Here is a 25,887-nt window from a genome sequence, read left to right as displayed (position 1 = left end):
TCGTTGAGAGGCCGGCTGACTCACTCCTTTCCTCTTGCGCTCCCCTTTTTCTTTCTCTTCCCTCTCTTGGGCTGAAGATTGGTCAGTTAATTATTAAGCAGAGCTGCAGAGCCTTCTTTCCCTGGGAAATCAATTATAGTAAGAAGCAGCTCGGAAACAGCTATACCTACACATCTGCACCGAAAAATACGCTATTATTTAATTCAAAATAAGTTCTCACTCCAAGAGAGCCTTCGCCGCTCAGTATTTAGCTAGATTTGGCTACTATATTCTTCCTCAATAATGTTATAATGTCTCCACCTCTTTCCTTAAATAGAGGATGCTTTGGGTGATGTGTCTCCCCCCTTTATCATATCAGCATCACTTACAACCCCTCTCTCCGTCATGTCTACCACTTCCCTCCTGCCATCCATCCTGTGCGTGTCTGCTGTCGTTTTTGATTTGCGACGGCGTGTAGGTGACATGATTGGTGTCCCTAAAGGGTGGAGATGACAGACTCCTTACCTGGTGTCCCTGGCGGGGGAGAGGGGGGGAGAATGACAGACAGGCGGCGTCTAGAGGGCTGGTGTTAGATGCGGATGATGACGATGGGTTGATGACAAAAGCGGAGGCATGAGAATGGACTGGTGGCGGGGTGAGGGGGGTTGGTTGTCAGCAACAGGAGACAAGGGGTTAATACAGGCTTTCCCAACCGTTAGGGTCTGTCTGCTGCTAAAAGGGGGGGTCCCTGAAAACATATAATTGAGCTACAATGAGTGTCAATGGCTGGTTGCTATCTGAACATAAACAAGCAAGCAAGATAGCCAGTGCACATAGGCCATCTGAGAAATCAACCCAGTCTCACGGCATTTCGTGTTCACCAACACGACTTTTAATCTATTGATTCGTGTTCACATCACGATTTGCCCCTTTTTTTTCGTGTTGCACAGCACGATTTTAAAAGCAATGTATTTCTACTGGTAATGTGTTTCGTGCCTGCAGGCTGCAGCACGTCTTTTTCTCCGGTCGGGTCGTGGAAGACCGGAAGCTGTGTGGTTCATAAAAACATGTTCTTACTCAATATCAAGCCACAGTTATTGCTTTTATTTTAAATCGTATAATTTCAGACTTTTGTTGCCGTCTGTGAGGAAAATAAATGGGGCTCAGAGCCTCAGGATACTGAAATCTGTATTTTAAAATATTTTTTTCCTTCTAATTTGTTATTCTTTTCAAAATAACACACTGTTATTTACTCACCAATAACACACAATTATCCTTGCTTTTATTTATTGGTTTAATTCCATTATTTTTATTTTGAAATTCAGTTCCTGACGGACGCCAAAAAAGCCCGAGATTATGGAATTAAACCAATAAATAAAAGCAAGGATAATTGTGTGTTATTGGTGAGTAAATAACAGTGTGTTATTTTGAAAAGAATAACAAATTAGAAGGAAAAAAATATTTAAAAGATACAGATTTCAGTATCCTGAGGCTCTGAGCCCCATTTATTTTCCTCACAAACGACAAAAAAGTCCGAAATTATACGATTTAAAATAAAAGCAATAACTGTGGCTTGATATTGAGTAAGAACATGTTTTTATGAACCACACAGCTTCCGGTCTTCCTCGACCCGACCGGAGAAAAAGACGTGCTGCAGGCAGTAGAAATACATTGCTTTTAAAATCGTGCTGTGCAACACGAAAAAAAGGGGCAAATCGTGTTGGTGAACACGAATCAATAGATTAAAAATCGTGTTGTTGAACACGAAATGCCGTGAGACTGGGTTGGAGAAATACTACATCATCAATAAACTTCATTTACTTTTCTACAGTCAAATGAAATGTATTCAACACTTGTGTCTGTACTGTTGGTTAAGAACAGACCTGGAGCTGGGAGGTAACTAAGCTAGTGATGTGTATTTTAGTGTAAAGCCAAGCTAGCTGTTTACCTTTCTTCTCTGCCTTTATGTTAAGCTACTGTAGACTAACCATCCTGACTCAGGCTTCATACCTTATGCAAAGACAAGAGTGGCATGATATAGTATGCTTCTGAGATATGACTTTACTTCATGTCATTTCGAGTTACAAAATATCATAAACAAGGTGGTTTAAATGTTGCTTTCTTCATTCTAGAGATGCTAATAACCTAAAAAAGGCATGGTTAGCAGTCATGCTAATGTCAATGCTAATTCTCGACACTGGAATTCATTTTTAATATTTGCTCTTTCCATATTTTGATTCCTAAACACAGTGCAGAAACGTAAGGAAAACATGTGATATTTTCTCGAATGCATTAGAAACACACTGGAAATGATTTACTGCTTATAGCACTGTTTACAAAGTTATAAGCACTCATACCGACACAGTCTCACGGCATTTCGTGTTATAGTCACAAAATTAATCTATGGATTCGTGTTCACCAACACCATTTCGCCATTTTTTTCGTGTCACACAGAACGATTTTAAAAGCAATGTAAATAATAACAAATTAGAAGGAAAAAAAGATGACAAAAATACAGATTTCAGAATTCTGAGGTTCCTCGCGGACGGCAAAAAAACTCCGACATTATACAATTTAAAATAAAAGGGTTAGGCTTAGGGTAAGATATTGAGTAAGAACATGTTTTTATGAACCCCACAGCTTCCGGTCTTCCAAGACCCGACCGGACAAAAATACGTGGTGCAGGCACGAAACACACTACCGATAGAAATACATTGCTTTTAAAATCGTTCTGTGTGACACGAAAAAAATGCGAAAATCGTGTTGTTGAACACAAATCAATAGATTCAATTAATTTCGTGACTATAACACGAAATGCCGTGAGACTGGGTTGCTCATACATATTCAAAATGCTTTATAGCAAAACATTGAACATTTGAATAACTTAAATTGCTAGTCAGTCCATGACATTTGTTTTTGCAGGAATTAAAGCATATAATAATTCCCATAAAACATCATCTTTTTATAATGGCTTATCCATTAACTATCCTGAGATATAGATATGTATAAGTGCTTATAACTATTGAAAGTAAAACGCATACTATAATGCAGTATAAGTATGTTTATATTGTATTATAGACATCACAGAAATAAGTTAAAACTTTCCACACACTATGCATGGCCCCTGTTACGATATCAATATCAAATAATTGGGGTTATGGGAGGTTGCTAACGGCTAATTGGGTCACCTGCCGATGAGTGGAGAAAGGTTGGGTGTGCTGGGTTAATATGAAGGGTAGGCAGACATCAGTGTAATTATAGAGGCTGGGATAAATGGACACAGTGACACGGCAGCAGAGTACAGATGCTCGCTGGAGCTTTGACAACAGACATTTGTTACTAAAGCAGATTTACACAGACAGAATGAGTCAAAGTTAGAGGCGTCTGCTTGGTGCTTCAGACACAAACAAACACACTTAGACACACACACACACAGAGAGGATTGAAACAGATGTGAGGTTTTTCTCTCTTAAATCTCTCTATCCACCGTTTCTTCCCTGTGTCTGTCCTACACGGTTTATGAATGAATAGAGGAGAGCGATATTGAGAGAGAGTCCTTGAGCAGTGTCGAGTTACGATTTGAGGAGGGCAGCTTCAAGAACGGCATGATCAAAGGCGCCGAGTGCGTGACCGTGTGGCTGCGGGTCGGCAGCCACACTGATCTCAATTCAGATCAAAGTGGATCGGTCCGTAGGCGTCTCTCTTTTGGTGGTGCAATGTTAACACTTAGCCCTCGGGGTGTGCTGTTGGTAATGGGGAGCATGAGGTCAGACGGATGTAGCTTTTTTCCGACGGAGGTAGAGCCTCTCTGCTGCAGAGCGGTGGACCGTTAACAGGAGCGCTCGCATACTCCGGTAATGTGGGGAAATGTTGGGGATTCATCCTCCGCAGACATGTACGACACACCCTGAATCAAACCTTAACATGACTGGTCAAATTCTTCAGTTCAAAGGATGCGCAGTGTTTTCCTCCGACGATAGAGGTGTCAAGCGAACATCACAGGACTTAACGATTTCTGCAGTCTCCATCTGACCACATGGGACAGGACCTTGCTGCTATGATTACATTTACACGGGTCATGAAATAGCCAAAGGCTGTATGAAGGAACAATTATGTTTAAATACAGAGCGAGTCATTCCAGCGACAGATACAGGATCACACATTGTTTGTTTAGAGTTTTCAAGGTCGAATGGGACATGAATGGGACATTTCCCAGCAAATATGCATTGTGGATGTGCGGGGATCAGCGAGGAATGATCTCAGCTTTAACATGAATGGATCAGGTGGAATTCATGCAACCAACCACAATCCGTTTGTCAAAAACGGTCCTTTTCAGGGTTGGGCCGAGACTATTAGCATCACAATGTTTTTTAAATCCAGGAATCCTGTGACCAGTGGGAAGAAGCTGCATGGTAGCTTTTCTATTAAAACAAATGGTGAGACACAAACACAGTGAGTCTCTAATTACCTTCCGAGTGGTGCGAGAGGATGAGGAGGTTGACGCAGGACGCCCCAGCTCCGGAACCGAAGATGGTGATCCTCTCTGGGTCTCCTCCGAAGTGGCCGATGTTCTCGTTGAGCCAGCGCAGGGCCTGAATCTGGTCCAGCAGGCCGTAGTTCCCCTTTGCAGACTGATCGCCGGTACTGAGGAAGCCTGAGAGAGGATATTAAAGAGGGAGAAGGGATGGGAGGAGGATAAAGAGAGAGACAAGAGGACGTTAGTATCAGGACATTTAGTACCTGTCAGGCAAATGTTCCCTACTTTGGCCTGTAGATCATCTTCTGACTGTGAGAGATTTGCATATGTTTGAGCGTGTGCGCGACATCGTCATTCACCAGGAGCAACAGACAGAGAAAGCGAAGTGAGTGAGAGACGAACTTGCTATCTCAGCTCCTCTCTTAATAACGTTTACTCTAATGGCAGGGACACAAAGCCACTTACAGTACAGCAGCCCCAGAAATATAGGTGACCCCAATCTGAATCACACCCATAACTGGATTACAAGTGATGACACATCATGCTTGGAATCAGGATTGTGCAATGTATGTGTTTCTTCTTTTTTTGGGAGTAAAACAACTTTTCTTAACCAACCATTTTTGGCATGAGAAAACATAACTTTTTAAGTGAAATGATTTTCCTTTGGCTTTTTTTAGGCAGCAGACTTTCTGATTTTGTCACAGGAGAGAAAGCACAGATGTTACTTAAGTTTCCCAGCATGCCATGGTACAGTGTGAAAGTGAGCAGCATGCACAGCACCAGGAAAACAGGAGGAGCTAAATGAAAAGCAGACGTCATTCATTTTCATACTGTGACATTTTAAAATGCCTTGAAGGAAAAATGTCTTAGAAGCCAAAATATGATGTGATATCCCTTAAAGTGCACCTGTCATGCTATTTTTAGGCAATAGCATAGGTCTCAGATATATACAAATATATAAAAAAACATGTCTATGAAGCGTTTTGCTCAAAATACCAAACAGATCACCCATTCTAGCCATGCCTCATATCCCTCTATTTCACTTCCTGTTGCAAAAGTGCTGATTTGGGGTATAAAGCTTTACAAAAAAAAAGAATTAATAAAAAAAAAGAGGGGGCGGAGCTCATGTGGGACCCGGCAGCTACTGTCTAAACTAAATGCTGCCGTGATGAAACGCCATATCATGGATTATCAAGGATTATCTCTGAAACAGTCTGGAGCTCAACGGCTTTCTCTCTTGCCGGTTATACCACAGGTTAGCTCTGAGTGTTAGCGATGCTAATGTGACACCTGAGCATATTACGTCCAAAACAGTCGGGCATTGTTTCTGATAGCAACTTTCTGATAGTGCCGTGGGTCCACATTTTTTCACATTACGTCATATCGGACGCAAATCTGGATCAGCTCCGTTGTACCCCCGTTTTTAGAGATTTGGGTACGGAGGAAAAGAGAGAGGGCTTTTTATTTTCTGACGCTGCTTGAGTTCCCCGACACATATTTATCTATAAAAGACATAAAAAAGTACATTTTGCATGATAGGTCCCCTTTAAACGTGTATGATAATTTAAGAATAAACTGTTTAATGTTTAAATTCCCTGGTAAAGGATAAGACTTGTAGCATTCTATTTGTGTGATTTCAACACATCCCAAAACATTGAGTGATATTTTCATTCATTAATATGAACATGGACACTTTAATTTGATTCAATCCCAAATACATAAATAGAAATTCTCTCTAGAGGACAGACATGTGTATTAATCCGCAACTGAAAATAGTCCCCAATAAATGTATTATTTACCCCTCTAATAAGACTCAACGTAAAAATACGCAACTAGAAAGACTACAAATCCCAGAATCCAGGTCCTGCATGCTGGCTCTTACGGAACCGACTAACTCCCCTTGTGTATGTACAGCTCTCAACATGCCCAGACTTGTATATACTTTTCGCCTCATTCTGAAAGAAATAAGTGAAATATTTCAACGTGACGGCCGTCTTGGTGTGTGGTGCGAGACGGGAGATGTAGTTCATTGAGCGGTTTCACAAAAAAAAGTGTTACTTCCCAGTTTTACGACACATTTAAAAAAATGTTGACTTGCAAAATTATCTTTTAAATTGACAAACATCATATGTGTAATTCGTGGCACAATTCAAACGGGATCGTAGTATACTTTTTCCGAAATAAGGTCCCATGGAGGTCCACCAGAAAGGGAGGGACTTCGGCACTCTAGTCTATACAGTTTGCAGCGCTCCTCCGAGGCTGTGAGCCAATGGTAGCGCTCGTAGCTAGTGGTGGGCGGACAAACCCTTTCCCCGGCTGCAACATGTTTGCTAGCTTCGACCAAATCAATTTCTCTTCCGCTGTCAGCGATTGTGGGCTGAAAAAAACGCTCTAAAATCTAAACACAAATATTTGTACCTTGTGCAGGTAGCTAAGGAGGCTACAGATGCTGTGTGCCAGCCGTTCGTTACCGGTAGCTACCGCAACACACGCAAGTGTTTGCTAATGAAAAGTGAACCGTGAATATGCCGACGTCATCGTAGGCCTGCTAGATGGCCCCGGTGTCGCCAACTCGAAATCTGATTGGTCAATGCAACAGTTCATTGCCACTTTTTTAAACTACAAGCGCACGCACTGCTGATTCTGAATGTCTCCAGCAGATTCATTTGACCCAGCAACACATTCTGACTCAAATATGATTAGATAAAAGAAGCCCCAATACCAACATTAACAACTATTACTGGACGCAGCGCAACCGAGCGCAACACAGAGAAAATGCTATGAAATGAAGAGAATATACTATTCTATTGGAAATAATTGAATACATGTCAGTTAGGGGTGTAACGGTTCACAAACATTTCGGTTCGGTACGTACCTCGGTTTTTTGGTCATGGTTCGGTTCGGTACAGCAGAATTTTTTTTCACAAAACAAAACATATATATATATATTTTTTTATTATTATTAAACTGTCAATAATGTATTCACTCAAATAAATGCAAAATATAATAAAATAAACATTAAGGTGCAGCATTTCGATGAACTGAAATAATCTGTATTTGAACTTTACTGTACAAGTACTCACAAAACATAAACTATTAGTTTTGGGTTTTTAATTATTATTAAACTGTGAATATTCACTCAAATAAATACAAAATATAATAAAATAAACATTAAGGTGCAGCATTTCGATGAACTGAAATAATCTGTATTTGAACTTTACAGTACTAGTACTCACAAAACATACACTATTAGTTTTGGGTTTTTAATTATTATTAAACTGTGAATATTCACTCAAATAAATACAAAATATAATCAAATGAACATTAAGGTGCAGCATTTCGATGAACTGAAATTATCTGTATTTGAACTGTACTGTACTAGCACCTAAGCAGCCAGTTTGACATTAGGACTTGCTTGTCATTGTATTTTCATGTTGTTTAAAGAAAAATGAACTTTTCCACATTGCTTGCCGAAAGGGCAGATCAGCTGGCACTAGCAATGTCTCCTGCTGTGGAGAAAACCCTCTCGCTAGGGACAGAGGTAGCAGATACAGCCAGGTAGCGCTTTGCTAACATGGCAACATAAGGATATTTGGCGTTTGTAATAGCTTTGGCTCGGTCTGAACTTTTTGCGAGTGGTGGAGGCTAAATGCTAGCGGGAGTTGGGTTTGCACTTCAGTCTTTTTTCTTTTGGTACCGGTTATATTCACGTTCCGGTGATGCCTTTTCAAGAGTGTGCAAGTTTGATGTATTGCCAGCCGCGTAATTAATTTTAGTTGAACAATGCCGACAAACAGCTTTGGTTTGGTCCACCTGTCTTTGTCCGTCATCCTTGTACGTAACTGCGATACCAAAATGTTCCCAAACCGGAGACTTCAATGATGCTGGAGGATTTTCGAGCTCAACTTTATCTGCGTTCGCCATTAATTTTCGACAGTTCCTCAAATTACTGACTAAATTTGAACGCATCCCTCTGACCAGCTCTCATAGCATGCCCTCTCATCCAATGAAATGACTTGCTCGCTCTATGACGCGATGAGCTCAATGTGAGGAAATTACTCTGAATGCTGCGACGCAGCACCTGAGATTACTTCCAAGAAGTTGTTCACGTTCTCAATTTTTTACGTTTAACGTTATATTCGTTCGGTACACTTCGGTACACACGTGTACCGAACCGAAGGGCCCGTACCGAATAATTTCGGTACGGGTACGTGTACCGTTACACCCCTAATGTCAGTAAAACATATATTAAAAGGTTAGTCAGTAATCCGGATAGACTTTAGGCAGAGAAGGCCTTGCTGGCCGCCAATGACAAAACTCTTAACGGTTCTGGATGTGTATTTTGTAATTTATAGTTTTATCTTTAATATTTGTATGCATGCTTCTTAATACTAAGCTATCTTTGGTTCTTAGCTGTACCAATGTAAATGACCCCTCTGTGGGAAGAATAAAGGTGTTCTGAGTCTCATTAATTTCTTAAATGCAACAATTATAGTTGTGTTTTTAACATGGAATCCTTTTTGCAAAATGTTCCATGTTGAAATGAAAAAGTACTAAATATTCCTCAACGTTTACCTCTCTAGACTATCATTCATTTATCAGATTACTGCAATAACAGCTAACCTCTTCTGTTTGCTGACATTTGCCTCGAGTGATTACCTCTGAGTATCTTCCACCAAACACCTAACTCTTTTTTATTTAAGCACCCATTAACTGGTAGCCGCTCAGGTCCTCGTGGCTCTCTTAATTAGAGCTTTATTAAAGGCAGGTGAACTGGAAAGGTCATCCATTAGGCCTGTACAGTAGAGGTTAAACACTCAGACCAGATGCTAGGAGACAAGCACGCAGTGTGTTGTCTGCTCTGGGTGGCTAATTAGTGTTATCAAGATCCTTGATCAACATTTCTAATTAGACTCAATATAAAGTCACAAGCATTCCTCACTTAACTACGCTTATTGGATCATGAGCCTACTCCTACGGATATGAATAAGGTGCACTTTCTCTGAATATTATAGAAATATTAGGATGTGCATTTAATTCAAAACTATAATGCAAAACAATACAATTCACAACGGCTGATTCATACAAATCTGGCATAATAATAATAAGTTAAATTATTAATAATACTTGATTTAACCAAGTCTGCCTTATCACCCTTTTACACATGCATATGTGTACTGAAAGTAAAAGTGTATGTGTCTGCCTGTAATATCCATACTTATAGTAAAGGCTAACACCGACTGAAGTTACAATATCACTTGATAATTTCTGTCTTCATCCTTGAAATATAACCAAAACTAATCGATAATAATAACCTCCGATGATCCTGAAAAAGGGGGATCGAAGCACAGGCAGTAACCGCATGTTGTGCTGCCCTTTAAACACACCAGAAACAAGCCGCTGTGTTAGAGTGCATTAATTAAAGCGGGCACAAACACGAGCGAATAAGCCGCCTAATGCCCTACTGTAATCACCATGATATATTAAACATAACCAATTATGCTCATGAGGTCCTTAATTAAGCTAATTAATGCAACACAAAGCAATGTTTCTAAGTCAGTGGAGTTCTTGCACAGAAAATAGGAGTGAGTCCAAAAATGTATTAAGGAAAATACACTTTGAGACACTTTTTTGTTAGCATTCTTATAAAAATAGTGCTGGTGGGGCTTTAAAGGCTGATCTAGGTTACACAGTGCTGGAAGACACCCTACATCCCAACGTTATCTTGTTACAGTCAAGCTGCCGTCTTTCCTGCACCTCCACGCAGCGTCCATCTGACTGTGAGTCAGTGCACACCAGCGGGCCACTTCACCCGTCCTGCTCTTCCTCTATAATCTGATAAAAGGCTCGGGAAAGGGAAAAAACAGAGGAGCTGGTTAAAGCGGCGCAATGCAAGATGAAAGCGCGGCTCGACATGAATAGCCTTTAAAATGGCTGTGATAAGGAATGGTGGTTAGGGGGGGGGGTAAAGGGAGCGAGAAAGGAGAGAAGGATAGAGGGTGTTCTGTGAGTCCCGGATAGAGGCACAGTGTTTCATCTGCCTCCAAGACCCCAGAGGTTGGCTCTAACACACACACACACACACACACACACACACACACACACACACACACACACACACACACACACACACACACACACACACACACACACACACACACACACACACACACACACACACACACACACACACACACACACACACACACACACACACACACACACACACACACCACACACACACACACACACACACACACACACACACACACACACACACACACACACACACACACACACACACACACACACACACACACACACACACACACACACACACAGGGATCAAAGGCTGACACGACAGAGAAGACTGCCTCCTTCTCTCTTCACCTCCTTCTCTCATCCACACACGAGGACAGAGGAATAATGCAAATACATACCCTTAACCCTTTTGTCTCCAGTGCACATACAAACAGGACACACAGCAAGTCAACACATAATCATAATCATGCTAGCGCCCACCCATGCTAAATGTTTCTGTGTATCCATCGTGCAGTCACAAGGAGCCGTTTATGAGTCACCATGACATCTTTTGATAGAATGCACGAACAGGTGTCTTGAATGTATGCAGCCATATTTGTCATAATCATTTGTGCGTGTGCGGAGTTGCGTGCATCTGTGACTTTGAGTGCAGCCGCACATGTGATTATTATTTGTGTGCGTACAAACCCTATGGTACAAACAGAGCTCCTAACACACTGCGCCCCATGGGAATCCATTGTTAGAGGTTGACATGGGTGCCAGAGCTCTCAGCGGCAGAGTGTGTGTGTTCTTGGCAGCAGAGTAATTATTGTTTATCAGAGGAGAGAGTGTGTCGTCTGGAGAAATGAACAGATGTGGGTGGCTCGGAGCATCTGAATAATGTATTGGACACACACACACACACACCTCGGATTGGTTATTTCGGAGGGGATGAACGCCGATAGAATGCACGTTTGCAAACTAAGTATATTATTGCGATTACAGCAGCGTACCTCACTGCCACCACGCCTGTGTAAAAACGCACTTTCATCCTGCAGCCCTGCTAAACGCTTCACTTTTAGAGCGTCACGCCAAAGAAGGGGGAAAACGAAGTGGTTTATAAAAAAAGAAATCCCCTTTTTTTTTTTCAGCCAGCGAATAAAAAGGGCTTCTTTTCCACAAACACCGCTCTGGCTTAGACACAGAGATTGGCCTTGGGTGATTGGCTCCGCTCCTCTCCTCCTTTCTTATTCCCTCTCTAATGTTGTTATTACTATTGGCTGTCTGTGACAACCAAATTATCTGTGAAATTATTCAGATGTTATGCCATCATACTGGCCAGGACCCTTCTAAGTGTGTGGTCTAATGTAAAGCACTTCCAGAGCAGTAAACAGAATCATTTAAAGATGTGAACGGCTGAATGCAATGGAGACGTGCGTGGTGTCAGTCAGCACGTCTCCCTAATCTCTTTTCCTATTTCACTGTCTTGCTCTTTTTCTCTCCCATCTCTCTCCCAAATGTACTTTTCATCCATTTATTCCCGTCACAGTAATCTTTGACTCTGTTTTTAGCAGCTACTATCTATAGCAAGTATTTTAGTGTAGTTGAACTTGTCATTACTGCATTAGATTAACATTTCCTAACTATGTATAAGGGATTCCAAATATTGGATGCGTTTAATCCAGAGTTACTGTAGTTTTATCTAACTGTTCTCTTACCTAATGCCACATCCGATTAAAGGGGCCCTATTATGCTAATTGTCTGGTTCATATTTGTATGTAGTGTCTCCACGGTGACTTGTCTCCATGCTTTAATGTTCAGAAAGCTCTTTATTTGTATCATACTGCCTGTGCTGCAGCACCTCTTGTCACCCTCTGTCTGAAACCAGAGCCCAGTCTGCTCTGATTGGTTGGCTTGCCAGCTCTGTTGTGATTGGTCCACCGCGATATCACATACAATTTCTTTGAGCACTAACCAATAGAAACGTAAGTGTTCCTGAGTCCAATGGAGGTGTTTCAGGCACAGGGGGAGTGTACTGGAGGGAACACCGGGATTGTAGCCCCATTTGCAGTACATGCACACACACCTATATAACGCACTACAGCACAGGGGAAACCCCAGAGAGCACTAGAGAGCATCTTTAGGTTTCTGCTAATGCTAACCAAGCATCTCCTCCTATAATAACTCAACTGGTAAATGGTGGAGTGGCTTATATTGTCAAGTTGACGCAGATAATGCAATGTGGATGCTAATGAATGCAAAGGAAACGGATCAGGCGAGACTTGGAAATGAGTACACATATCTTTGACCAACATTCCTAGTTGTTGTGCAGATTTCCGTGGCCATTCCCTCGACTTTATACAGGCCGGAACTCATTTTTCAGAATATAAAAATGCCAAATTAGTTTTTTGGTAATCCTGCTGATAAACAAAAAGGACAAACGAAAAACCCAACTTCCCTAAAGGAGGTAAGCATGCTTTGGTGATTCAAAGTTTAAATGTTGTCAAAGTTTCTTGAGTTTCTGGCACTTTTCCTCCATCTCTCTTTCACTGGTTGTCCTTTTCATAGAGGCTCCTTCATTCCCTCTCTCATCCCTCTGGGTTCAGTCTGGGGCCTCTGAAGTCCTGTCCTTTGTGTGTGTGTGTGTGTGTGTGTGTGTGTGTGTGTTTGTGTTTGTTTGGTGGTTATCGGACGCACTGTCAGTGGACTTTCTTTTAAGCCTCGTCACTGTCTCGCCTACCCTTTAATGAAGTCGTAGTGTGTGTGTGTGTATGTGTTTGTGTGTGTTCGCTCGCATCAATGTGTTTTGATGTTGTCTCAAGCTGTCTCAAGTGTCGTATAACAACACAGACATACCGCAACAGCAGAAGTCAAACGTGTGTGTGTGTGTGTGTGAAGGCTGGTGAAAGAGAAACCAGGCCAACTCCCAGCAGATTAGGGCTGTGTGCACAAAAAGTGTTTCTCAGAGCTTCACTCTGCACATGCACTTTTATTTGAAAATGTGCATGTGCGCGTTTAGCATTGAGGAGTGTGATTGCTTGTGTTTTTGTCGCGGGCCGGTCCAAGTGTGACACACACACACACACACACACACACACACACACACACACACACACACACACACACACACACACACACACACACACACACACACACACACACACACACACACACACACACACACACACACACACACACACACACACACACACACACACACACACACACACACACACACACACACACACACCACACACACACACACACACACACACACACACACACACACACACACACACACACACACACACACACACACACACACACACAGAGGGAGAAGGACGAAAGCTTCTGACAGAGACAGAATGAGTCACAAAGGTACAAACACAGTCGGAGGAAGTGAGATGATACATTGTCAGGTGTGTGTGTGTGTGTGTGTGTGTGGGGACAAATAGGAGTGCCGGTATCCATTTCACTCTCCTTCTTTAACTAGAGTCTTTACAGAGTGGCGTTGTGCGTCTATCGATCAGGTTTTGTTGCCTTGTGAACATGTTTACAGCCCCCAGGAACAATAGCTCACCTGCCTGATCACACACTCCCGTCATGATCCTTTCGTGTGACTGTGCTCAGAATTGCAAAGCCTTCACCTGCCATGTCTCCTTCTTCTCCTTCTTTGTGTTGGATCTCTTCCTCGGCCTCCTTCCATCCCCTCCCCTCCTGCTTAGCCATCATTTGGCTCCCCCGGGTGTTGCTCTCTCTCGGGGCTTCTAACCAGTCAGAGGGTAATGGCGGGTGAAATGGGGGTGCTATAGGCCAGATCGGTATGATGTGTGTGCGTCGGTGTGTGTTACATTCCTACAAAGCTACAGTAATTGTTTTTAGTCATTGCTGTGTTTGACACCGGAACTGTAAAGACTTGAACGCCTCCCCTGATGCTTTTGAATACAGTTATTATTGCTGCCAGACTCATGGTGAACGTGAGAGTAATATATTTCATTTCATTTGATAATTGAGGTCAGGTCCTTGGATTGTTGAGTACTCTGCCTCAAGCTGATCAAAAAATAGTAGTCAGTTGTTTGGTTACATTATGTGAAAATGTTTCAGATGCTAAAATAGTAAAAGTATGTTCAGCAAGTAGAAATTCTCCTTTTTTGGCCACTGACGAGCCGTAATCTGACTTTTAAAGACGGTAAATACCACATTTCTCAACCACTTGTCCATTAAGCCAAATGTACCCTTACAATTTGACAAAGTTTATGACAAATGTAACCAGTTTTGGTAATTTTCATTGACAAATTGTGTTATTTTTGCTTCTGTAACCAGCATTGTTAATATAATCAGATCAGACCACGCCCACACAGTCCTGATAAAGACGAGTGTGAGTATTTGACTTAAAAAAGAATACCTTAGGAGGCTTGTTTCATTACTTTTACTTGAATTGTTGCTTTTTTAGTCGGTAATGTTTAATACTACAGATCATTTCAACATGATAACGTTTTCAGGGCCTTTTATGGGGCACTAAAGTGATTTTATATTACACTTACATAGAGTTGAGGGACTTAAGCAGCAGAAGATATCATAACTTGTATTTCAAAAAATGTGTGAAGCTCCAAAGACACTGGAACCTATTTCCCATGATCTTACTGAATAGTATGTTAAGTTATCGCTTCATGTGTAGGGCCAAGCTGAGATAACCCTGATGACATAATGTTTGCCATTTAACAGTTCCTCTAGAGACCTATTGGGGTCAACACTGATCAAGGATTCGGTGGAGTGGCTAAAACTCCCCCCAAAAAGAAAACATCCCAAAAAGCTCCAGAGGGAGACAGAGGGAGGAGGAGAGGAGCTAATGAATCCCCAGACTGCTGTCCACGCGGCTCCAGCAGCAGCAGCAGCTGTGCGTGGTTGGGATTTATCGAGCAAAACAAACAAAAGTAAATGGATAAATACTCACTGTGCGTCTGCAGGGGCGTGCAGATGTGTGTGTGTCTCGCATGCAGGTGTTTTTTCTCATGTTTATGTGCATGTGTGTGTCTTCTATTTATGTGTTTTTCCTCCACGGATGCTAGTGGAGTGATTAGCCGTTGTGTCGGTGCATCTCTGGAGCTAAAAGTAGACTTTTGCTATTCCACTACGCGCTGGCAAAATGCTGCAACACTTCAAACGGAGCCCATGCTGGGTTGGCCTAGATATTGTCCCTCCTCCTCCTCACACATCACTCAGTGTGTATGGCACCCAGTATCACCAGCATGGTGCGGTTCAGCTGAGCGTGGGTTTTGTTCAGCTGGCACCTAAAATGCTTTTATTGGATTTTTATTTGAGCATTTGTTATAGATTATTACAAAATGGACCCTAAGCTTCAGGAGTAACGGGTGTCATGTAATGGGATACAAAATAAATACGTTCTAAGATTACAAGCAGGATTACATTGTTAGTATAAACTAGAAGAGCATATTGTGTGAAAGGAGTAGATTTCATTTTGTTCTTTGTAAGCTGTACTTTACCGCAGGCTAATACTCGAAGTGCTCAATACGCCTACTGCCTCGAAGGAGTACATTCTTAATATACATATACGTTTGAGTAAAGGTTTTAATAAATAAGTGGTTTTTCCTTCTGTGAACTAAGCGTGAGACCTGTTTTGAGCCATAACATATCCAACATTATTGAGGATAACATTTTCCTATGTTCTGCAGTGACCAGAAAGCCTTTCCCCTTACAAATACATATTTAAAAAGGCTCTGTTCTAAAGTGTTGGATTAGTTATTCAGCTGCTAACCTCCTCCTCAACTTGATACTAAAACTCAGCACTGCTAACTCAACACCTCACTATACACATCGTCCCCACACAGCACATATTTACTGTCCATCAGACGCACAACAACAGAACAGACACTAATGGAGACGCCTGATATTCCCCCTTCCATGGCAGTGTAATTAAAATATGCAAATGTACAATAATATGTATTTCTCTCTGATGTCAGTTACTCAGTATTGGAAGGTGATTGCGAGATAAGGCTGCTTTGCGTTAGAGTGTGGATGGCATGGGTGTGTGTGTGTGTGTGTGTGTGTGTGTGTGTGTGTGTGTGTGTGACAAAGAGAAGTTTATCTCAAGCGCATAAAGAAACCAATCTGACTCGTGCTTCATACGTTTGGAGGACGACTTCTCAAATCCTCTGATGACTTTGAATGGCTGACCTTTCTCTTGCAGTAATATTGGGTAAACAATTGAAATAAACCTACGCGTTTGTTGTGTATTTGTCGAGATATGCAGCTCAAGATAACAATATTAAATTGTCCTCCGATGTTCACAAAATGGTACTTCAGTACAGTTACTTTCCACCACTGTGTGATTTCATCCCGGTGCTCACCAGGGGCAGCCATGGTGAGCAGAAAGGCAACTCGTGAGCAGAAAACTCAAGGGAAAGCTAATAAAAGCGTCTTCATGTCAGTGGAAATAAGTGACCAATCAGCAGGGTGAACAGCACAGAGGGCAAGCAGCTGTCAGGGAACAGAACGCAGTATACCTTGATAGGCAGAGCGGATCTATTCATCCAATTCCCCCCCACTCTCTCTTCCTCTGTTATCTCCTGTATCTGTGCCTCGCTGCCTTTCTTCTCTCTCATTCAGCTGTGGACCAGCCCAGGTTTACACTTTGTGTGTGTCTCAGTACCAGTGGGTACATCTACTCAAGTACTGTACTCGACTACTTTATACTTGCACTTTACTGCATTTTGGAGTCTTTTTCTTTTAACACTAATACACTTATTTATACAGCTTTAGTTACTTCTTTGCAGATATAAATGAATAATACAGAATATAAATTAGCTAATACATTATTATGTATTAGTATAGGCAAAACTACCCAACGGTATATCAATTAATTCAAATAAACTGCACCAAGTGAAATATTGACATTAATGCATTCATTCATCATAAAACAACAATGTATTATATTTAAATAAGGTATATTTTGATGCCAATACTTTTTTTACTTGTACTAGAGTACTATTCTGCAGCACTTGTAACAGGATATATTTGTACTGTAGTAATGCTGCTTTTACTGTGCTGCACTTCATCTCACCTTTCCCCCCTTTCTCCCTGAAGCTATTCTATCCATTACAGCAACAAAGCCCGACTACTAAAGCAGTATTCAGAGACAGTCCCTGAGCAGCTGACTCTAGCAACAAGACTGTAGAAAACATTTCATCTCCTCTCCTCTTTTTTAATCTCGCCGTCCATCGCTGCCCTCTTTGATCTCTGAAGCAGACTAAACTGCCCGTATATAAGAAGTGTCTGAGCAGCAGAGCAAGCACTCGCCCTGTGAGTTACGCGCCGTGTTCAGGGTCAGGGAAATACAATTCATGACGCAGAAAGAATGATTCACGCTTCCACAAGAAATGAAGATGCCTTTGTGGAACTCACGTCTCGAATACTGGAAAAGTGAGTAAGTACAGGAGAAAGACAACAATATAAACCTGGTAGCTTCAATTGGTGACTTATCCTGAAGCTTCAACAAGGACTTGATATTAAAGATAGCCCCTCATGTACACATTCTTTTAAGTTGCTAACTGCTCCCAGCGTGCCAACAAGGTTCTTAGGATTTAGTTTTCTTTTACATGACATCATCATTATCCGTGTTCCTATTGTTTGGTATTGGTTTGACAGTCTGTATTATTGCCAATTATTTGTTATGGTGTTACAGTTGATAGTCATTAAACAGTGAGCAAGCAAAATAATATTTGAGCTAATAATTCTGATAATACACTCAAATATTTCAGAAACGATAGGATAGGGAATCCAAAAAAATATCCGTGCTAAAAAAAAACAAAGGGGGCGGCCTGTGGGGACTTGGCTTTGAAACTGAAGGGTCTCCAGTTCAAGTCCCTGATCACACCAATGATGATGGAGTATGGACAAACTGGCAGCCTTGATTTCTTTCCATATGACCAACAAATGCATGTGTTTATAATATGTATTTATGTTGATGTAATCAGACCTACTTGTGTATATTTCCTTCGTGTATTGTACTGTGTGAACAACAGCATTTCCCCTTTGGGAGGAATAAAGGGTCCTCTTCTTCAAATACTGCTACTCAAACATATTGGAGAGAAGCCCTTTTTACCCCCCTCTTGTTAGCCAGAGAAACCTTTGGCTTTCCAATTGGACCATACAGAGTTTGAAGAGTACACCCTTTTTCAAAGTGCTTCAGCACCATGGACAGCTCCAGGCAGAGTCACTGAACTAACATAACACATAGTATTCCACCTCTCCCGGGTTGTCAAAACACCTACACAAAAAGACACAGATCCTTTGAAAACCCTCTGTCTTTCATTTTTTATTCTAACGTTTCATGGGGTTGTGATTATTGATTATAGGTCACCATTTTTACAGTGAGGTATAGTTTCAAAAATGGGTATACTAAGGGGAATAGCCATAACACACATGAATAGAAGTGTGCATAAAGTCAGTATGTGTGTGTGTGTATCGTCAATCTACAAAAGACTCATATGAAAGTTGTCTAAAGCCGTTATGAATAATGCATCGAACAATATAAATAGATGCAAGGCAACCTGGAAACCCTTCAAAGTGTAACGTTTCCTTTACAACACATTTCACGGTTGTGTACACCAGAAATGTCCATTATTCAAATCATTTTTAAGCCACCATCAAAAACCAAGCTATGAAGTCTTTAAGCGTAGCAGACCACACAAACACCAAAGGAACACAAACACACTCGGCTGCAGTGGAGCTTTTTGAGGATTATTTACACTTCAGCACAGGGATTCAATCTTCTGACCCATCCAGAGTCACAGTTTGGCCGATCCATTTTGCGAGGGGAAATGTTGCCAACAAAGATTGGCACTGGGCTTGCTTCTGCTGGACTAACCCATGAGTGGAAATTGCAAATAGGCGTCATCTTTTTTTCTGGCAGAGAAACTGCGTTGACTGTTCACCGACAGTAAGCCATGTTGTTTTGCGTGGATACTTCCTGCATCCAGGTGTTATTTTGAACGTGACATGTGTGCAGCGTCTCACCAGTTTAAGTAGAAAAAATACATGTATTTTCTTCTCCTCCCTTCCTCACAACCTTTGCTTTCTTCTTCTTAACCCCCCCCCTCCCTCCCTCGCAGCCCCCACACCATCAGCCCTCAAGGCGAGCCACAGTCTATCACCCTCCCGCAGCATGAGACTATTAGACTTATCTTAGCCGGAGTTGCTCCTAATTTGGCAGCCTCAGAGCAGTGGGTGTTGTGTGTTGAAAGTTATCAGAGTGAGGCCAGCTCGCTATTTGGCAGGCGGAGGGGCAGTGCCACCGCTGTCCGTCTGCCAGGTTGATTAATAAGCAGTGGCAGCGCGGCTACGCTAAGAGACTGGCCTGCCTTAGCGCTTCCAGAACCCTGCTAAATTAATGGCACACAAACAAGATGTGTTTACCTAACACAAACACACCGCTCTCTCTTCCACGTTTCCTTTGCACACACTCAAAACGGCAAGCAATAATGCAGCACAGCACCACCGGTGTGCTGATAGCACAGGACAGACATGCTAGATTAGCATAAACATGAGGAAACCCACACACATGCACTCACGCTATTAAACGGCCTCATCTGTTTGAGCAGCGTGTTGTTTGAGTGACACCTCATCAGAGCAGCTTTACCGTATTGTTGTGAATGCACCATTGCTCTTAAGCAGCGCAGGCAGCCAGGCAGAACGGAGTGCTTCCTGCTTTTACTGACAGTAGCTACCAACAAGACGGGGGAGGGGCGGAACAGCATTCACAACAAAGAAGTGTTTTGTCACTCTCATTTTCATTAACAGACCCGTTAATGAAAATGAGTGACACAATTCTTGATTTGTCTAATTGAGACTAAATCTCTAAAAATACATATATCTCTTTTGCATAATTCCCCTTTTTTTGGTGAGGGTGTCAATCTTTCAAAAATAAATCACATACATAGTTTGTTTTTCAATAGTGCCCTATTTTGGGGTTTTCCCATTCCTGTAGTATGTTTTTGTGCATTTAAAAAGGTCCCAAAAAGCTACAATCCCTGTGACCTTCTCTGATTTACTTTTGTAACAAAGTGACATCACTATGTAACACTCACGCTATTTGCTATTGCGCTCCAGCATATTGGAAGTTATAGGATAAGGATAATGAGTTTGTATACGTTTTTGATGGAACATACATTTTCGTTGTAGTCATTTAAATAATTGTTGTTGGTAAATTAAACTACAATTTAATATATCATATTATATTAATATAATATATCTTCAGACTCAATTCGGACTTTCAAAACGAGACTTCTGAACTTTCCTTTTTGCACTCATCAAGAACTGTCTGATTCCGTGTAATGTTCCTACTCTAACCCTGAAATGCAGCTACTGTTGCAGCGACTGGAGGTGTTTCTTCTCCACTCCCACTGTGGCTGTTCAGTTTGTGTGTGCGTGCATCAACGGTAGCATTAGCATAAGCAACAGGTGTAAACAGTTGTGGGTCTCCATGAAGGTGTTAGCTCGGGGAGTAAGGGGGAGCAAAACACGGGCAGGTGGGCTTACGCGGTGGGACGCACATATATTCACTTATTCATGGGCTCAGCGTGAGACGGTGGGGAGGAGTATAAACAAGCGTACATATACACAAACGACTGCCAAATTCTGACTCTGATATTAACACCCACGCTGTTGGGCTTACATGGATATGTTTCTATTGGTGTGTGTACCCAAGCTTGGGGAGTCACGGAATACATGCAATTGATTTTCGTAAAAGTAACTGTATACCTTTATTACGATAGTAGCCGATTAGTGGTACTTGCAGAAATAAAATACTGCAATACATACCTGTGTGTGTGTGTACCTGTGTGTAAGTGTGCGAATGTGATACGACCGTATCTCTTGACACACGCCAAAGGAGCATGCCATGCTGTTTTCTCTGTTCTCCCGTTGGTAAAAGATGAGTGCCCTCATATTGACCTTGTGTGTGTGTTTCGAGGGGAAGGTTGTTTGACATTGGCTACCCACGATTCCTCGCTGCGACCGGAGAGACATATAACTCATCCCCGGCGGTTGTCAAGCACACCGTTGCCTGGCAACTGGCCTAAGGTAGCACGTCGCAGGAGATGACGAGAGGAACGACCTGTCTGTTTGTCTTCTCACTATTTGTCTTCACTCATCCGTTATTTTTCCTCAACTCCATCAGAATTCCCTATTCATCCTGTGGCCTTACACCACTTCCTGTTAGATTGATTTCAGAGTATCAGTAAAGACTTTTATAAACAACTTTTGATGTGACTTTTAATGTACAGTTAATTAAATGTACTCTAAAACATGAGCCTGAGCTAGAAGAGGGAGTAAGACATCTTCTGATACTGTACATTTGTTTCCTGCTCTCTTATTATCTCTCCTTTCTCCCTTCCTTGTGTCGTCTATGTCAACACAAACACATGTTTCTTGCTCTACTGACTACAAAAAACAACATGTGTTTGTATTGATGAAGGAACAGTATTTCACTTTTAAAGTATTCCCTCTGTTCTCAGAATAATTAAAGGAAAGTGGAAACAATGCCTTCAAATCCAACATCATTCAAAACGTGTTACTGGTAGGTTTGTTATTTTTCTATATGTGAATTACACAGAAGGCTAGGCTATCATTAGCATCCTAATCATTGTTGTATTTTTCCTATAGCAAGTAGCACATTGCAAATATATGTGTAATTACGTCCAATTTTTCAAGTGTTTACAGGCACACAACAAGGAAACCCTGACAACAGAAAGAGTAACATCACATCTAACTTTCCTCACCTAATCCTTTCCTGTTCCCTTGCTTCCTTCCTCTTCCCTCCCTCCACATCGATCGTACTAACTCGACTCTCTGGATGCCTGGCTGTGTTTGCGCTGAGGGCAGCACTTTGTCACGTTCCTCATACATATGCAACACACACTCCGGGTGAGACAGGAGAGAGGGAGAGGAGCCTGAAGTGAGGTAATGAGGAGATGGAAAGGTAATGGAGGAAACAAATGGACAAACGGAAGGGAAAGGCACGGAAGGGGATGGCGGCGGTATGGAGGTGAGGGAGACTGGCGGAGATTTAGACGGAGAGAGCAAACATTTGACTAAGACAAAGAAATGACGGAGAGAGAGGGGGAGACGGAAAGAGTGAGAGAGATGGAGTGGACAGGAGTCAAAGCCATTAACCTGCAGTCTTGCTGCTGCGCGTGCGTGCGTGCGTGCGTGTTTGGTAGGTGGATGGAGACATAGTTGCATCCCGGGGCTAGGCCAGCTAGGTCTGTTGTCAACCTAACCCCCCCCCCCAGTCCTCTCCACCACCCAAGATGGATGGCCGGCAGTGGAGGCTAATCACGCGCTCCGCTGGCCGAGACAGGCACACCTGAGGCCAACGGACACATGCATCTGTAACAGGTGCACTCTGGGAATGGTGTGCACCATTTTGTACCATAATGAACCAAACATACAGTGGTCATTGGTGCTACGTGCAGCCATGTGTTGAAACTGTGATGAAGCAATGTATGAAGTCCCCCGCTCTTTAACTAAAGTGCTTTTTTGGCTTAAACATGCCCACATGCAGTATGTGAACCCTGTTTTCCAATGTCCCGCTGCTGTGCTTTGATTTGGTGCGTACAACAATGTAGCACATCCTTAAAGCCGTCCTTTATTTTTGTTTGGGGGGGGGGGTTTCCCTATCCTGTAGTTTGTTATATAGGGTTGTGTGCATGTATATGGTCTGCAAAGGCTAAAGTTCCCTCCAAAGAGAGTTTCTCTCCCACACTCTCCCCCCCTGCCTCAAACAACACCCTTGTAGTCCTTCGTTTACTTCTGTAACATAGTGACATAACTCTCTCGTTTCTATTGGATATCGCTCCAACACATTTAAAGTGATATACGGGGCGGGGCATGTGTATGCGGTTGATCTATCACAACAGAGCCAGCCAGCTAACCAATCAGAGCAGACTGGGCTCTGGTTTCAGACAGAGGGTGAAAAGAGGTGCTGCAGCACAGGCAGCATGAGAGAGATAAAGAGCTTTCTGAACATTAAAGCATGGAGACAAGTCACAGTAGAGGAACACCATATAAAGATGGAACTGAAAATGAGCATCATTGGGACCCTTTAAAGATCCCCTACACCAGGGGTGTCAAACTCAATTTCATCGCGGGCCACATTCACATAAAGGTTGCACTCAAAGGGCCGGTTGTAACTATATAAATATACAATATATATAAAATAATGTATTATATTACTTTATTGCCTCTGAATTGGATTATTATCGGATAGGATAATAGCTTAGTAATTAACTACATCTGAAAGCAGAAGTCCAGGTCTCTTCAGTGCGCACGTCACAAGACGAGATGGGCAACCTGCTTCTGTAAAGTGGCATGTAACCGTATAATAAACTTATTATATTCTTTGCAAGCCCTTGCTGGGCCACATAAAATGAAGTCGCCGGCCGGATTTGGCCCCCCCCTGAGTTTGAGACCCCTGCCCTACACTCAATGATGTGTTTTTCTTATGTTTATCTCACTCAAAATGTCTGACCTTGCCTAACAGGCTTCTTATATCTGTGCACATGTTTCCACATGTCTTACCTAGGACCTGAGATGCAAACATACCTTAAGCAAACTGAAGTCACCAAATTGAAGAACGTAAAGCACAAATGTATGAAAAATGTGCCTGAAAATTGTTTTTCACTTAGAAACCTGTCAGGTTAAGTGTTTGTAAATGTGTTGTATACACCTTATGTCTAAGGCTTGCTCTAACACTCTTAATAGTCTTATACTCGGTGTCTCTGAAAGGTTCTATAAATACTAATGTCTGCTCCTAGCTTTATTTTTAACAGAAGCCCGAGCCAAAGAATAAATGCAAACACTCACAGAATGTGCCTGCTGTTCTACAAATAGATCCACTCACACTCACACACTTCCTCCCAAAAGCACAGGACATTATTGGGCTTTCTACTGATGTATCTGTGCAGAGAGCTTTCAGAAGAGTCCAAATGCCCTCCTCTCCTCTTCCTCTTGTAAAGGCAGATGAGAGATTCCAAGTCCCTCCATCCGTCTCTTATTTCAGCGTGTCAGAACTTGGAGTTATTAGCCTGCTAATTACCTCTCAGAATCCCTCATTTACCCCCAGAATCCAATCACTCTCTGATTATAATGAGAAAATTATGAGAGACCGCATTAAAGATAGAATGTGGGATTGATTGGTCCGCAACGAGACTGGAGGGGGGGGGGGGGGGGGAAAGAGCGGGAAAAGTGGAGAGGAAGAACAGAGAGAAAACAATGAGCATGTAGTTACATCTGTAGTTGAGGAAATAATCAAGCACTATCCTAGAATAACACCACTCCACATGTTCCTTTGGAGAAAAAACATGGCGCTGCAACACCAATAGAGTGTCAATACGTCAATGTGTCTATGTGTGTGTGAGAGTGTGTGTTCAAGCCTCCAGACTGAATGGTAGCAGATTGGTTGTGGTGATTTAATCGCAGCTTGTAATTATGGAAAGTTTATTCACACATGGCCCTTTATCATGGCTATTGGCTGGGCTCACACACACACACACACACACACACACACACACACACACACACACACACACACACACACACACACACACACACACACACACACACACACACACACACACACACACACACACACACACACACACACACACACACACACACACACACACACACACACACACACACACACACACACACACACACACACACACACACACACACACACACACACACACACACACACACACACACTGTCTTTGTCAGCTGGTCTCGGACTACGTTTCATCCACACACACCTTTCTCCCTGAAGATATAGGTTACCCACAGAGTAATTGGTTCGCTATCTCTGCATTCTATCATTCACGGTGTACATTTGTGGGCAAATATGTAAAAACTGGAATTATATAACCACGGTTTCTACAATGGCGGAAGATTAAGGTTTGTTCTAGCCTCTCACAGGAAATTAATCATGTTTTAATGACATGTTAGGGAAGGTGGAAACACACAGATGTGTTGCTAGTGGCCATGGATGGAACAGGAGGCTTACAATGTGCGTGTGTGGGGGATAATCACGTTGTATGTTTTCCACAATCATGCAAAATAAGTATGACATTATCAAACTACATGCAGCTCTCACAGACAATGCATACAATCTGTACATCCATCTCCCCAGCAGCTGATAATGACGGGCAGATTGCACTGCTTTCACTCTTCCGCGCCATATGCTCTTGCCGCCTCCCCATTTTACGAGAAAAGCAAATCTTGACCGTGCTGAGAAAACAAGAACAAGCTGCCGCTGTGGACATGGGGGGGGGGAGGGAAGTGGGACAACACTGTGATAACATTGGGGATGTGTGAATATGGGTTGTTTTTTG

The 25,887-nt window shown here is 42.3% G+C and overlaps 1 protein-coding gene across 2 annotated transcripts in view; it reads right to left on the bottom strand.

The window, feature by feature from the left end:
- Window positions 1-25,887, bottom strand: part of nlgn2a (neuroligin 2a) — a 191,418-nt gene that overhangs the window by 5,542 nt on the left and 159,989 nt on the right. For both annotated transcript variants that reach the window (XM_034106624.1, XM_034106625.1), the window contains one exon: window positions 4,448-4,633. In XM_034106624.1, coding sequence (XP_033962515.1) covers window positions 4,448-4,633 — 186 coding nt within the window. The remainder of the gene's footprint in view (window positions 1-4,447; window positions 4,634-25,887) is intronic.

Source organism: Pseudochaenichthys georgianus, chromosome 18 (genome assembly GCF_902827115.2).
Source record: "Pseudochaenichthys georgianus chromosome 18, fPseGeo1.2, whole genome shotgun sequence".
Lineage (NCBI taxonomy): Eukaryota > Metazoa > Chordata > Actinopteri > Perciformes > Channichthyidae > Pseudochaenichthys > Pseudochaenichthys georgianus.
Note: the sequence above shows the minus strand (reverse complement) of the source record. Positions and strands in the feature narration are given on the sequence as shown.